This window comes from Nesoenas mayeri, assembly GCF_963082525.1.
Source record: "Nesoenas mayeri genome assembly, chromosome: 22".
NCBI classification, from domain to species: Eukaryota; Metazoa; Chordata; class Aves; order Columbiformes; family Columbidae; genus Nesoenas; species Nesoenas mayeri.
In genome coordinates this window covers 5,472,255-5,487,918 of record NC_137572.1, presented here as the reverse complement: position 1 = coordinate 5,487,918, position 15,664 = coordinate 5,472,255, and the positions used below count along the sequence as shown (strand labels likewise).

At 50.2% G+C, this 15,664-nt stretch overlaps 1 protein-coding gene across 2 annotated transcripts; it reads left to right on the top strand.

Annotated features, from left to right (window-relative positions):
- The first annotated feature begins 2,621 nt into the window (after positions 1-2,621).
- Positions 2,622-10,477, top strand: DCPS (decapping enzyme, scavenger). 2 transcript variants are annotated; one of them, XM_080358047.1, is made up of 6 exons: positions 2,622-2,849; positions 4,342-4,510; positions 6,987-7,132; positions 8,206-8,319; positions 9,517-9,627; positions 10,096-10,477. In XM_080358047.1, the coding sequence occupies exons 1-6, from the start codon at positions 2,655-2,657 to the stop codon at positions 10,360-10,362; spliced, it is 1,002 nt and encodes a 333-aa protein (XP_080214173.1). In that variant the 5' UTR covers positions 2,622-2,654; the 3' UTR covers positions 10,363-10,477. The 2 variants fall into 2 exon arrangements, with proteins under 2 accessions (XP_080214173.1, XP_080214174.1); XM_080358048.1 differs by lacking the exon at positions 2,622-2,849 and adding an exon at positions 3,280-3,457.
- The last annotated feature ends 5,187 nt before the right edge of the window (positions 10,478-15,664 follow it).

The window sequence follows — 15,664 nt, the reverse complement described above, 5'->3', positions numbered from 1 at the left end:
GCTGGGTGCCTGGAGGAGAAGAAGGTGACTGGGCAGAGCCTCTGGCTTTTCAAAGCCGCACACCCAGGCCTGGATTGGAAGCACACACTGGGGTTGTGGTTTGGGATGGGGGGGGACTCAAAGTCCCCTGAGACCCCCCAAATCCTCTTGAGACCCAAATCTCCTTTAGAGTCCCCAAACCTCCTCATGACCCCCCCTAAATCCCCCTGAGGCCCCCTTGAGACCCTCCCAATCTGCTTTAGCCCCTCAAATCCCCTTGAGACCCCATCAAGAGCCCCCAAACCCGCTCAAGCCCCCTCAAATCTGCTTTAATCCCACAAACTCCTGCAAGAGCGCCCCCAAATCCTCCTGAGACCCCCTCAAGAGCCCTCAAATCTCCTTGAGAGCCCCCCAAACCCCCTCAAGACCACCCCCCCCAAATTCCCTGAGAGCCCTCCCAACCCCCTCATGACTCACCTGGAGCTCACATCCTGCAGCCTCTGGTCCAAATCCCACAGGGACTCGAGGAGGCAGTGCTGAGCATTGGTGCTGGCAGGGAGGCCGGAGGGGTTGAGGATGAAGAGGGGACAGAAATGATGGCAATTGGTGGCTGCCGCCAGCAGTGCCTGGTTGTTGTGCAGCTTGAGGCTTTTCCAAAACCAGTGGATGGAGCTGTGCAGCATGGCTGTGAAAAAATAGGGAAAAAAAATCACTTTATTTGATAAATTTAACTCCAAAAATTAGCAGAGATGGACCCGTCGGCGTGTGGTTATAAAACAAGGGAGGGACACGGGCCCGGGCATGCCGGCAAGGGCCGGGCGTGGTGACGCTGAGCTGGTGACGGCGGCGGATGTAGGAGGGGGGGCCGGGTCGGGAACCGCGCCCGGATGGGGAAGCTGGAGGAATGGCTCAGCTGTGCCGTTTGCCACGATCACATTAGGCTTCAGAGTGAACGTGCTGCATCTTATCTCTCCTAGGCGCCCCCGGAAGATTTTCCTCCTCGCCGAACCCCAGAGCTGATGTGTCCCGCTGCCCAAATCTTGCACCCTGGGTAGGCATCCCCCAAATTTCCCCTCCCAATTTCTCCCGCTCAAGCTTTTTGCTATGACTAAGCGGCGGTGAGCGCGGTTTCTGCGGGTGTGCTGGGGTCTTGCTGGCGTTTTGCCACAGGGAAAAGTGTTAGTGTGACTTGGGGGTGGTTTTATTTCAGAAGGTGCCCCTAGAGAAAGGTCCGGGTGCCCCAGAACTGCCAGTCGATCCCCATTTGTCCCCTCCGCAGGATCCTTTCCCCGCCGCCGGGAATGAGGCTCTTTCCTAGCCGTTGGCTTTTGGCTGCAGGTGCGTGTCCTTCCCGGTGAATTTAGGGAAAATTTGCTGAAAACTCTGCTCTTGGGGCGAATGCCCTGGCACTGCGTGTCCCTGTGGTGTCACCCGCTAGGGTCCTGGGGTTGAGACCCCCTTGGGGTGGTTCCCACTCTCCTAATGTAATTAATTATCCTTTTTGTTGTGCTGCAGGAGCGGTTTTGTGCCAGCAATTGGCTGCCCGTTATGGCTGGTGAGTGGGGGCTCTGGCAGTGTGTGTGTGTGGGGGGACAAACCCTCTGGCTCTGTCCCTTCCCTTGCATCCCCTTTTCTCCCCCCATGTCCCCTTTTTCGCCACCTGCATCCCCTTTTCTCCCCTTGTGTCCCTTCCCAAATGTGAGGCTACCCAGGGGTGTCAGGTGGGTTTTAGGGGCTGGTGTGTCTTTTTGGGGTGACGGTGACATCTGAAGGTGCCACACAAACCCCTTGGGGGGACCCCAGGGGGTGTGATGAGCCCACCCAAATCTTACCATGGCCTCCCCAAATCTCACCGCAACTTCTCCAACCCCACAGGCTGGTTTAAGCGGCTCCTACACAAACCTAAGCCCAGCTCAGCGGAGAGTACCCGCTCTTCTTCATCTCCCCCTTCCTCCTCCTCCTCCCGGAGCCCTGCTTCTTCGCCGCGGTCCATCCGTCCGTCCCCTGTCCCGGACATCAGTGCAGCGGACAGCGCGCGCTGGGCCAAGAGCTACGATGTTTGCATCTGTCACAGCGCCGGGGACCTGGAGCTGGTGTTGGAACTCGTGTCCTACCTGGAGGGACAACCCGAAAGCTTCCGCTGCTTCCTCCAGCCGCGTGATGCTGCGCCGGGGAGCGCGGTGGTGACGGAACTGTGCGACGCTGTGCAAAATAGTCACACGTGGGTGATGCTGATCACGCCGGGGTTCCTGGGGGACCCGTGGTGCCGCTACCAGATGCACCAGGCGCTGGCCGAGGCGCCGGCAGCCAACGGCCGCGCCATCCCGGTGCTGAAGGACGTGGATCGGCGGGATTATCCCAAGGAGCTGCGCAACCTCTACTACATCTACATGGCGCTGAAGGAAAGCGGCTTCCAGCGGATCAAGGACACTGTGCTGCGGTGTGAGTGTCCCCAACAATGTCACGCTAGCGCCTGAATTCTATGCATTTATTTAAGTAGTCGGCTTTTGAATTAATTGGTTGCTAATATGGCTTGTTTCTTTCTTCTGCAGATCTCCAGGAGCTGTGCCGGAGCTCCGTGAGCAGGATGGAATAGCGTCAGAAGCGGGACGGGGTGTCCCCATGGGTGCGTCAGAGGTGTCACCGTCACATCTGGATGTCACCGTGTCATCTGGATGTCACCACGTCCTGACAGACCTCTGGTTCCACTTTGTCCCCGACCTGGGAAGCGAAGACAGAGAGATCACCACGCAACGTTTTGCAGACAACAAGGTGGAGGTGCCATGTCCCGGTGGCCACAACTCCCTGGGTGGGGACGGGGACGGGGACGTCCCTGCTGCTCCTCACACAACACTAAGCTCCAACATCGGGTGGGTCTGGGGGCTTCAGAGCTTCTTATGGAGGCAAGGAGTGGTCTTGGGGGGTCAGACTCCCGCTAAGCTGACATGGCAGTGTCTTTGCACGTGTTTGTTTGGACTAAAAATGCAGAAATTTTACATTTTTGGGTTTATTTTAATCTGTTTTCTGTGGGTCTGGAAGGAACCTGGGGGGTCAATGACCCCAGATGGTGTGTGGGGTGATCCCTGAGGCGCGTGTCGGATCCGCTTTTGTGTGCGGAGGCAGTTTTTTGGCTTTTTGGGGGAGTTGTCCCCCAAAATTCGGCGCTCAAAAGTGTGGTGGGGACACAGGGCACAGGCGGCACCGCCGAGCCACAAGGGGGCGCCTCCTTCTCGCGGCGCCGCTCCCTCCTGTGTCGCTCGGCGGCGCCGCGCAGGCGCAGTGCAGGGAGGGAGGGGGCGCCATGGCGGAGGGCCCGCAGCCGAAGAGGAGGCGGGAGGAGGAGGAGGAGGATGAAAAATCCGGGGCCGCCCCTCACGACGGGGCCGCGGTCGCCGCTCCATTCCCGCTGGCGGAGCTGCGGCTGCGGCGGGTGCTGCGGGAGTCGGCGCGGGATAAAGCCGTGTTCCTGCACGGGGAGGTACCGGCGGGCACGGGAGAACCGGGTGGGCCCGACGCCATTTTCCACCCCCCCCAACACGCTGAGGGGGAGGCCACGCCCCCTGCCAACAGACCACGCCCTCTGCCAACAGGCCACGCCCCCGGGAGCCACATGGCGCGGCCGGGGGCTCTCCCGGTGCTTCCCCTGGCACCCGTTTGCCACCCACCCGGTTTCCTCCCGGAGAACTCGGCCTAGCGCCTCTTTATCCACCAAAGCGTGACCCCGGAGTCACTTTTCCCGCCCAGCGCTGCCCAAATCTGTCCGGGGGAGCAGGCAGGAGGCGGCAGCTCAGCGCCAGAAACTGTATTTTAAGCCTACTTTTATTACTTCTTATTAGTGTAACTCATGCTTTTGACCCTGTGAGAGCGTTTTTCGCGCTCGGTGGGTAAATTGGCGTTGAATTGCAAGCAAGATGCTAACTCTTTGGCTGAAAATACGGATGGGCATGTCAATCATGTGCTGTAAAAGGAAATTTGTAATACATTTTTAAAGTTGTGGCTCTTCCTTGCTGCCCTGAAATGGCCTAAATTTGTACCGTGACCCTCTGACCGCCCGGTCAGTGGCTTCTATGTGTCCTCGCATCACCTCGTGAGTACCTGAGGTGATGTGGGAGCATCTGAGGAGGTGTAAATGGGCTTGAGATGTCATCCTCATCCCGTGGTTCCCCCCAAAAACCACCTGTTGGAGCAGATTCCTGCTGCACCTCCTTTATTTTTGGTGGCTTGTGTGGGAGGGGGGTTTGTCCCAAGGAATTAAGGGGCTGTGAGGTGTCTGCTGTGGTTCCTGGGTGAGGTCTCAGCCTTGAATTCTCCATCCAGCGCTGGATTTATGTTTATTGACGGCTTTTTCTGTTCTTATTCCAGGCGACTGGCCCCTCTGGCGAGAGCACAGATGCCGTGATCATCCTGGAAAAGACCCCATTCCAGGAGGAGAAGCTCTCAGACCTGCTGAAGAAACACGTAAAGCTGGAGCTGCAGATGCGCAACGACATTTACAGCACCTACCACCTCTACCCTCCCCCGGAGCTGAGCGGTGAGCGCTTTTTGGTGTCCGGGAAGGGTTGGGGTGCTGGTTGTCACCTTCCTGCTGGTTCCAGAGGGGCCAACGCGGTGACGATGCCTCATTTCACCCCTTTTTGGCCACTGTTTAACAGCCGTCACTTATTTGCGGTCATCTGTGCTGTGATTTAAAGGGCTTGGACATCTGAAATATTTCCTTCTGTTTTCTTTTCTCACCAATATCAGTTAATCTGATTAAGATATTATTTGTTCCTGTAAGGTTTACTTTAAAAACTGTCTCTGCAGAGCACACACGTCAGCTTTTTCTCATCCAGGGTGTCATCTTTTGTGGTTGTATTTTCGTTGCCCGATATTACATGTTAATGATGGACAAGTACCGTGTTTGCCGAAGGGATTTAAACTCTGGTAGCCCCAGTGCCTCTCCCTGCTGATTTCATGCATCCGTACGTTCTAAAACACAATTAAATACCATGTGTGACGAGGTTGGAGAACTTCATCCCATGAGACAGGTTCTTGTTACGGTAGAAAAGGTGTCCTGTAATTTGCTCTGTGTTTAAATTCCCTGAGTGCAGTGATTAATTACGCATCGGTGTTCTCTAAACGCAATTACGGCCGAACAGGTCGAACGGTCAAAATTAATCAGAGCGACAGCCTGAAGTGAAAAGTCATGTGAATTAAATTTTGAAATTTAGAATTCAAACTCGAACTGAATTTTTGGGATGTTCGATGCGCCGTTGTGTGGCGGGTTTAGTCCGGCCGCGTTTTTTCTTTCACCAAACCTGCTGTGCTTTTGGATCAGCGTTTGTGCTGTTCCCCTTGTAAGTTGAATGCAGAAAAAGCCTCCGACTTCCTTCTGCTGAAGCTTCTTTTGAAATGAATTTTAAAACGGCTGGTAGGCAGCGGGACTGGCTCCTGTGCATCAGGATGAGAAGGAAATTGCCTTTTTTCGAGCTGAGTCACAGCTCGAGGAAGGAGCCGACGCAAGGAATGCGCCTCATAAACCGCAAACGAAGGAGGAGAACTTTCCTGTGAGGCTGCAAACGACGTCAGGACTTCTGAGAAATCCCTGGACGTTGAGCGATTGTGGGCAAAGATTTTTCTGCTCGATTTCAAGGCCCAGATGATTCAACCTTCATTTTTTCCCCATAACCTCCAGCTCCGCGCCCATTTAGCGAGGGGGATTTAGCCATTTCCAGCAAAAAGCAGTGGTGGGATGTCATGTTTTGCCACACCAGTGTAATTCTAGGGCTTTTATCAGGAAACGTCTCCCTGCGCCACAGCCTGAAGCTTATTGAAAACATCTCAAAATGAGCAAACTGGGAGATGCTCCAGCTCCGTCTCTTCAAATTGTGGGAGAAATGGGAAAGCGTGGAAGGAAAATATTCAGTCCTGCGGGACATGAGGCATAGCTCTGCCTTTTCCAGCCCAAAGATCCGGCTGGTTTTAGGCAGTGTGGAGCTGGGGGAACTCGCACGAGCTGCGCTGAGGAGGTTGATTCATCTCCCGGAGAAGAAAACTCTGATTTACACAGAAATAAAAACCACCGCTCTGTTATAACGTGTTTTCTCCTCTCCTCTTGGCAACAGTTTCCTTCAGCCCTTTTTTCCCTACATTCCCCAAACTGAGCTGGTGTTTTGATTTTTGTTTCTTGTCTCATGTTGTTTCTTTGCGCTCGTTTAGAGCAGGAGAAGGGAGAAGTTTTGTTGCTGCTCAACCTGAGCTTGTCTTTTGGTTTTCTCTCTTTTGCTGCTTTTTTGAGAAGCTACACACTTGCCTTTATTTTTTTTAAGACTGTTTTTTCTTTGCTGTTACATCACCCTGCTACGAGTGCCAGTTGAGTCCTGGAAAACAACCCTGTTTGAACATGCACACGGTGGGAATCAGCCTTTGCAGTTTTCGTATTTCGCATGACCAATATTTTCCTGTGGATTTCATGAAGCCGGGTTTGGTGGGGATGGAAAGGCAGAGTCTCGCAGCTTGTGCAGCGCCGGCCTTCAAAAAAAAACACAACCAGAAAACTTAAATAAAAGCCACGTGGGGTTTTTCTCCTTCCTGCGTTAAGTTTTAGTGCAGCTGGGAAGGCAGCGGCGCTGCCACTGTGCTGGGAGTTGCGTCAGGCTCTGTATCACACGTTAATTTTGACCAAAAGGGGGATATTTTTGCCCTTTGTCGCGGGGTAGACTCAATGCTGCCAAGTCCATGTGTGCGTTTGCGTCTTGTCTAACGCCACAGAAATTCCACAGCGAAGCTTTTTAATCTCAAGGATAAACAAGGATTGCTTTATTTTTCTTTTTGCTAAATTAAGCAGCTGATTGCTCTTTATTTGCTTTCTAGTGCAGGGGGAATCACCCAAACCTCTTCCCTTGGCTTGTTTTGTGCTGTTTTAACTCATTTGTGCGCCGAATCCATTCCTGTGCCCTTGACCTTGAGACTGAAGGACACAGCTTTTGTCCATGGTGATAACTAAGTCAATAATGTTTATTTTCTAGAGATCAAAACCACGGTGGTGTTCCCAGCTACGGAGAAACATATCCAGAAATATCTCCGGCAAGACGTGCACCTCGTCCGCGAAACCTGGGAGGACTATACCCAAATCACGCTGCCTTTTATCCAGTCCCAGAGCTTCAGCGTTCAGGTGCGGTTTTCTTCCAAGATTGGCTTTTTTAGAGCCCAAACTAACACAAATCTGTAGGAAATGATTGACGGCAGCCCGTGCAGAAGGAGGAATAAACCAAATCCTGGGTTTGCTGAGGCTATCTGTTCAAAATAAACCCCCCAAAATCAGTTTGTTGTCCATGGAAACATTCCTGGCGAGCGTCTGCAGCCGGCACAGCCAGTCCTTGACCTCCGTGATTTGTTAATGCTGGTTTTTGTCTTTAACTGCTTTTAAACAAGTGGAAGGGGAAATGTGAAGCGTAACAGAAATATCTTGGGACTACAGAGGCATCTCTGTTTTCTGCCGGAGGATGCGAAGCGCGGATTCTTTCGGGATAATGGTTTTATTGTGGTGCTTCGCTCTGGACGTGCGTTTTCCTCGCTGGAAGCGGCGAGAGCCATCAGCTGATGAGCCGCCTGTCGCATGAGGGTTTAAACTTTGGCTTGTCTGAAAAGAGCAGGAATTATAAAATAAAAGCCCAAAAGACAAACTCTGATTTCCTGTGGAGTTTCCTGCTCCACTTTGCTGCTGGGGTCGCGGAGCACAGCGATCGTGTGCCGTGCTTTCCAAAAATCACCGCGAGGGTCTAATCTGCTCTAAGATGCCGTTTCTAGGGGGAAAAGACCAGAAATTTAAGCAAAAAATGCAAGATCAATGGAGGAGAGGTTGGTTGGTCCCTAAGGATTTATTCGGATCAGTGCACAATGATCCTGAGTTTTGATGAGATTAATTAAACACTTGCCAGAGTTCCCCAGTTTGAGTGTCAAGTGAAGTTTCAAAATGGTTTCTGCCTGTTTTCTGCTGCCTGATCTTCTAGAGACCTGACTGGGGGCTCCTTTGCTAGTCCAGCACTTAAGCTCAACTTAAACTTAGAGCATCAGGTGTGTTTTGTTGTAAATGTTTCTATGCTGGGCTAAACTATCTCTTTATTTTTTGTTTTTCTATTTTACTAGCACTGAACATGCACTAATCCATGAGTTTGGACTAACTATGCCTGAGGTTTTGTTTTTCTTTTCCTCTGATGGTTTATGAATCACGTCTTTCTCTTTCAGTGGGTGTATAATATCCTGGAGAAGAAAGCAGAGGCCGATCGGATCGTCCATGAAAACCCAGATCCTTGCGACGGCTTCGTTCTAGTTCCAGATTTTAAGTGGAATCAAAACCAGGTTCGTTTGCTCCTCTTGATATTTGAAGAGACGCTACTTGTGGGATGCTCATCCAGAGGAAACGTCCACTTTGGTGCTGCTGAGAGCACAATCATTACATTTTGAGTCCTTGTTCACGCTGTCGTTAAGCTGTGATGTTGCCAGGGCCTAATTGCAGACACCACAAAACAGGCGTGATTTATTAATTAGCTTCACTTTCTCTTCCCTGTATCAGCCCAAATCTTGTCATGATGGGGTTAAACCTGAACCCAGCTGTATATTTGCTCCTGCTGAGCTTAGAAGCGACTGCTTAATCCTTCATGGGAGTGGCTGCTTGTTGAAATGCCAGTTTTGTTAAGCTCAGACTGTTAATCCTAAATTATTTCCTTGGGCTTCCTTTTCTTGAGATGTTCCTGGACAGGAAGAATCAGCCAAGCCTTGCTGTAAATCCTCGCTCGCTAGAACTGAGCTTTGCGACTTGTGGCAGAATTGCAAGTGAATGGGCTAAAAATTTAGGGTTTTTCCTTGATGTATTTCCCTGTTGTGTTCCCATTATGGTCAGGGCGTGTTTAAATTGTAGGATTTATCTTCTTTTGGGACAAAAACCTGTTTTCAAATAGCCAGTTGTGTTTCTCAAAGATCTAAAGAGCATTTATATTTTTAGAAAGCCACTAACTTAGCTGAAGCAGACAGTGATTTTTAGTTTTAGTGTAATAAGTGTAATTATCCCCAACCCTACATCTTGTTAAACATTGAATTTGGTCAGCGCTTCGGGAGACGCCAAATCCGGCTACGAGCTGCCGAATCACCTTATTTTACTGCACCGGGCTTGGCCGGCAACCCATTAAACCTCGAAAATCATTATTTATAGAACCGGTGCGACCAGCTCTTTGCGCAGAGGAAACAGAGGAAGCTTTTTGACTCGGGGAAAATCGACCGTAGAAAAGAGCTGATGGATGGATTTGCCTTTAAAGTGGGGGAAATATTTGTCATCTTGCTGTTTATCAGTCGGGGTGAAGCTCATCTCCGTGGCTTATTCCTGCCCAAACCCCGTTTATCTAAAAATTGCACTTCGAGGGGTGGTGCATTTGTCTTTATTTTGTCCTGGGAGGTTCATACTGGGTTTGACATTTAACAGGCAGCCCAGAAAGCTGCTGTTGGCATCAGATCTAAAGCCTTGATTCCTCCATCTTTTGTCACCGTCTCGTCTCTCCGCAGCTGGATGATCTCTACCTCATCGCCCTCGTTCGCCGCCGGGACCTCAAATCACTTCGGGATCTCACGGCCGAGCACCTCCCGCTGCTCAGGAACATTTTACGAGAAGGCGAGGTAAGCGTGAGGCCGGTCCCGCCTGCTGCGCTTCTCCGAGAGGCGATGATACAGCCTGATCTCTCGTGCCAAATTCAAGGCGTTTTGGGGCTCCTCATGTTGATAATGTCCTTCCCCTTGATGGTTTTTACCGACCGACGGGTTTTTTCCACCCTCTTTCGGAAATTCGGAAAGTAGTCGCGCCGGGGAAAGCAGAGATTAATTAACGAGATTAGTCAGGGGATCATATCGCATCGAGTCGCCGCCTGACCCAGCGCGCTGGACTTCGCCACCGCCGTTTTTAGCTTTAATTACACGGCCTGGTAACAGGATCGCTCTAAGTTGCCGAAGCGATAAGCGCGGAAGGGAAAAAAAACTCGCCGAGGATGCAGAAATTTTCCGTCCGCCGCAAGGTCTGTCCGTCCCTGCGCTTCCCCGTGCCCTCCCCGCTTGGTTTGCTCTCTGATGTTTGTTTTCTTCTCTCCTTAGGAGGCCATAACCAAGCGTTTCGGCATCGCTGCGTCCCGTCTGCGCGTGTACCTGCATTACCAACCCTCCTACTATCACCTGCACGTGCATTTCACAGCGCTGGGCTACGATGCGCCGGGCAGCGGCGTCGAGCGGGCCCATCTCCTGGCCGATGTCATCGACAACCTCGCCGCCGACCCGGCGTTTTACCAAAAACGTGCCTTGACCTTCGCCCTCCGCGCCGACGAGCCCCTCTTCCACAAATTCCGAGAGGCGGGAAGAGCGTGAGCCACCGCCGGTGCTTTTGTATCGATTTTTACTCTTAATAAAACCCGTCCTATTTTCCTTTTTTTTCAAACTTCCGTCGCTTTATTTGTATATTTTTAACTCCCCTTTTGTACGTGTGCGGCGGAACCTGTTGTGCTCAAATCAATTAAAAAATTGATTAACCTGTCGTGTTGCGCTTTTTATTACGCAAGGCGAGCGCCTCAATCTTCTTGACCTGAAACTCAGCCTAAATCCAGGACTAGGCTTAAAAAACCCCCGCTGTCCTCAGAAAATTCACTTAATTCCTACAACTTTACTCCTAGGTGTAGGATTGTGGCTTTCCCAGGGTTTCTTGCTGCCGGTAAGTAGAGTTACTAACCCAAATCCTCACAAAGGCGGACGTGACTGCACCTGCAGCTTGGTTTTTGGCTCGTTAGTCAAAGCGGCCTGATTTTTGGCTAATTAGTCATAATTTGGCTTAAACGAGCTTGTTGGAAAGAGCAGCCCCACCCAACCATGGACTTCTCGAGGTTTTGCAACACGTCCCAGCGCACTCGTTTAAAACAAATAAACCCCAAAGAAAGAAAATGTCTCATTTTTCTGCCCGAGCGGTGGCACGATGGGAAGGTAACGCATCATCTGATTAATAAATATTAATTAATATTCAGGTCAGGCAGTTCCCTGGTACCTTCTCGCAGCTGAACACGGCCACCTCGCTGCAAAAAAGGGCTGGTTTTGCAGTAACAAAGCCAAGATGAACCTTTTTAGGGCAATTTTCCCCCTTGTTTCGCAGCAGAACGTGTTGGATTTAGGAGCTGGAGGTTGTTGGGCACCTGGGAACCTTCAGATATTTTGGAAAAGAAGAAAAATTGATTAAAAACCACCAAATTCTTTAGAAACGGAGCGGCACAGCTTGCACACGCCAGCTGTCCAAAAAGCCCTTTTCACGTCTTCTAAACCATTATATGGCTTTAATTTCTTAATATCTCCGCGTTGAGCTCGTCGCTGTGATTTTTTGAAGCATCTTCATGAATTTTTGTTGCAAATTTTCCCCAGAATTAATCAAACTGTCAATTTCTCCTTGTCTAAAGCAAATATTCGGGTTGGGTGTAGTCATTAGCGATGGGTATAATTAGTGATGATGATTACCCCAATACCAATGATTTTAAGGAAATAAAATAGCCATTACTGATGATCTTAAGGAAGGAAAACACCCCATATTGATGATTTTAAGAAATAAAATATCTGATAGTTGTAAAAAAACCCCCCGAAATGTTGGTGATTTTAAGGAAAAAACCCAACCCCAATATTGATGATTTTAAAAAAGAAAAAGACCCAATGTTGATGATTTTAAAAAATATCCAATATTGATGGTTTTAAGAAAGAAAAAACCCCAATATTCATGACTTAAAAAAACCCCTCACCCAATATTGATAATTAAAAAAATACCCAATAATGATGTTTAAAAATGTTACTGAATATTGATGATTTTTAACATATAATACCCCAAATTTACTTTTCTTTTAAAAATCTCCAATATTGAGGATTTGAAGCCAAGGCTTTCAGCGGAGCCCCCGTGTGGGGGTGACAGTGACACTGGGTGACAATGACACCCTCGCTTGGGGGGGGACGACCCTTTGCCCCCCGAGTTGATTCCAAAACCTTGGGGGGTTAAATTCCCAGGGGAGGGCGCTGTGATTTGAGCGGGAGGGGCGCGTTTGTCACCCCCGCGGTGGGGCCGGGTTGGGGATGGCAATGCCCGGGGCGGGGGGTGACAGGACCAGGGGGGGTGACAATAGCAGGGGGGTGACAATGGCAGGGGGTGGTCCCATGGTGGTCCCTCCCCTCGCTCTGTGCGCAGGCGCCGCCGCCCCCCCCGCCGCTCACCGCCCGCACGATCGTGGGTCCCCCCTGCGCCGCCCATGGTGAGTCCGGGACTGTCCCCAAAGTGGGGGGGACACACAAAGGGACCCCCCCTGTGTGTGTGTGTGTGAACCGGGGAGGGAGCAGATCGAGGCGGGGGGGGAGGGAGAATGGAGGGGGGTGAGGAGAACAGGGGGGCTTAAGGAGAATGGGGGGGTCAGGGAAATGGGGGGGTTGTGGGAAATAGGGAGGGGGTTCAGCAAAATGGGGGGGTTGAGGAAAATGGGGGGGTTAGCAAAATAGGGGGGTTTTGAGGAAAATAGGGGGGTTAGCAAAATAGGGGGGGCTGAGGAATATGGGGGAGTTTAGCAAAATGGGGTTGAGGAAATTAGGGGGGTTGAGTGAAATTGGGGGGGTTTGAGCAAAAAGGGGGGGTTGAATATGGGGGGATGTGAGTAAAATTATGAGGGGTGAGGAAAATAAGGGGGTTTGAGCAAAATGGGGGGGGTGAGAAAATTAGGGGAGTTTGAGCAGAATTGGGGGATTGAGTAGAATAGGGGGAGTTGAGCAAAATCGGGGGGGTTGAGGAGTATTGGAGGGGTTGAGGGAAATAAGGGGGTTGGAGTGAAATTGGGGGGGTTCTGCAAAATGAGGGGTTTTGAGGAGAAGAAGGGGGATTAGCAAAATTGGGGGGGTTGTGTAAAATAGGGGGAGTTGTGCAAAATGGAGTTGGGGGGGTCAGCAAAATGGAGGGGTTGAGGAAATTGGGGGCTTGAGCAAAATGGGGATGTTTGAGCAAAAACTCTGGTGTTTCGCCTTTTTCTGGGCAGGGGGAGAACAGGCAGGTTTGCATAGGGGGTGTGATTTAGACCCCCATCTAAGCCAAGCTTATGCAATTTAGAGGTGGGGGGATCCAAGCTTAACCCCCCCGCCCAGTTCACCCCCCACCATCCCATGGTCAGAAAGCTGCTTTATTTCTATCTTTTCTTGTGATTTTTTATTCTTAATGATGATTTTTTGAAGTAAGGTTGAACCCATCCCGTCTAATGACCTGTCCCGCCTCTAACGAGCTCCTGCATCGTTAGACGCTCGCGGACGCTTTGCTGGACTCCTCCTAACCCCGCGCTTAATTATCGGTGTTGTCAAATCGCTGCTTGCACCTCCAGTGAGGATTTAAGGAGTGAAAACATCATTTAAGCCCTGGTTTAAACTCAGGACTAAGTCACCAAGCTGGGATTTTCCCAGTTTGGGGCATCCCTGTGCTTCAAACCACCAGCTGAGGTTTTCACGCTGTTCTTCGCAACTTCTTCTCTTTTTTTGGTGTTTTTTGCCTCATTTTCCTTGAGCTTTTTCTTGGAAAATCCTGCGGCTTCTTGGGAGGAAAGAGAAGCAAAGCAAAGCCAAGTTCTTGCTCATGTTTTGCGTTTCCAGCTGCTGACCCCTCGCATGTGACCCGGCTTGGGCTGGAAGGTTGGGGTTTCTTTTCGGAGGAAAGCGAACGGGATTTGCGGCGCCCGGCCGGCTTTTACACCATTTTTATGCGCCGGGATGGCGAAATAATCACAAATGAAGACGGGGCGCGGGTTTTTAGCGACACTGGCGACGTCTTGAGCGCTCAGACAGGTGATTTATATCAGTGACGGGTGAACTGTTGAGGTAACGTCAACACGGTGTATTTTGGGGTTTATTTTGATGTTACTCAGCACGTGAGCTACCAGGGCGTTTATTATCACGACCGAGCTAAATCGCTAAGCTGGGTAGGCCCAAGCTGGCTTATTTCCTTTGATATTTGCGATTGAAAAAATACATGTAAGCTGAACTTTTGGGGTTGTTTTTATTCCTTTTTATTTAAATCAGAACCTGAGCTCACGCCGTTGGAATTCCCCGCCGCGCCCCGGAGAGGCTCCGGCGCCTCCGATCGCTTCCAGATGCTCTTCCCCCCTTTCCAAAATGTCTCTTGCCGGCGTTTTTTTTTCGCCGGCCGGATCCTTAGTCCTGCGATCTGGTTGTGCCGACTAAGCCGAGCTTTAATGTATTCTTTTTAAACCCGAGTTACCAACTCGCCCTGTGGGCCTTGGTGTGAGCCGGGGCTGCGATTTGGATCTCACGTCAGGTTTTGAGCTGCTTGTGTTGTTTCCAATGTGTGTTTTTAGCAATGTTTTTTTAATTTCCTTTTTTTTCTTTAAAAAAATAGATATTTATATATATAAGCCAGGCTGGAATTTGAGGTTTGGGGTCTCCGCCGCATGAGCGAAGGGATTTTGGGCTTAAACGCGACGCTATGGGGTTACAGCTGAGACTAAGGCTGAAGGAACCAGGGGGGCCTTTGGGGATAAATAAAAGAGGATTTTGGGAATAAAAATAGGGTTTTTGGACTATAAATAAAGGGGAACGCAAGGGTTTTGGGGCTAAAACCGGCCCTGGCGCTGCATCCCCCATAAAAGCTTTAGCATCCTGGTCCTTCAGCATCGGCTTCCCAGGCTCCCTTTGCTCCGTCATTAACAAATTCGCTGCTTAATTCCCCCTAAATCTACAAGTTAAATTGACACGTTACCTGTATTATGCAAATCCAGCTCTAAGTCTTAATTATTCATTTGCCTGGCTGGCCTAAAGCTCTGGCTTTATGCCTGGGGATGCTCTTCTCTCGGAAAGGCGGCGTTTTGCTAAGAAATAAACCCAGAATAGGGTTTTTGTCTCGGTCCGACTTGCGATGCTGAACAACCCCTGGAAAACAGCGGCAATTTCTCATGGTTTTATCTCTTTTTAGGGAGGTTTTTCTCGTGGGAGGCTCATCCTTAAATACCACCGGTTTATTTTTAGGTCCACTTTGGTTAATCCAGCTCGGCGGTTTTGCTTTTCCTGCCATTTAATAGAAAGAGAGGTTTATGAAATGGTTTTGATTTTATGTCGAACGGTCAAATATATTTAATAACCGATTAATCCATGGGGGTCTCTTCCATGGATTCTTCCCCAAAAGGATTTAATGTTTAATAAGGGACGGGATGGAGCCATCAGGTTTTATTTCCTTCCACCCCAAGCTACGATGGTCCCAAATAGGAAGGTGGGCAGAGCGCAAGGCCTGAACTTTGCAAGTTGTTATTTTAATGCTCATTAACAGGAGGGGAAACTGAGGCACAGAACATGGGGGGGAAAAGCAGCAAAATTCAGTTTGTTTAGGGTGTTTTTTCCCCCCCGAGTTTTCTGGGGCACAGGGTGTTATTTTCTTGTGGTGCAAATGATCCGGCTCCTCCCATGGAGCTGGTAAGACCAGCTTTAGGCGAGAGTTTAGGTTTAAAGGCATCGCGCCGCCCTGATTTAGGCTGAGGACAAATCCCTTTGTCCCCCCAAGCATCCCCATCATCATTTCTCTGCTTCTACACCACAAAATGCTTCATCAGGAGAGTTGAACCTCATTAGCGGCTCTGATAATTCATTAAATAAAAGATCTCCTTGTCGGACA

Bases quoted from the DNA above. Each gene is read 5' to 3' on its own strand.
- DCPS (XM_080358047.1), top strand. From the start codon at position 2,655: ATGTCACCACGTCCTGACAGACCTCTGGTTCCACTTTGTCCCCGACCT. The intron at 2,850-4,341 runs GTGGGTCTGGGG...TTCTTATTCCAG, and splicing joins ACACTAAGCTCCAACATCGG to GCGACTGGCCCCTCTGGCGA. The intron at 7,133-8,205 runs GTGCGGTTTTCT...TTTCTCTTTCAG, and splicing joins CCCAGAGCTTCAGCGTTCAG to TGGGTGTATAATATCCTGGA.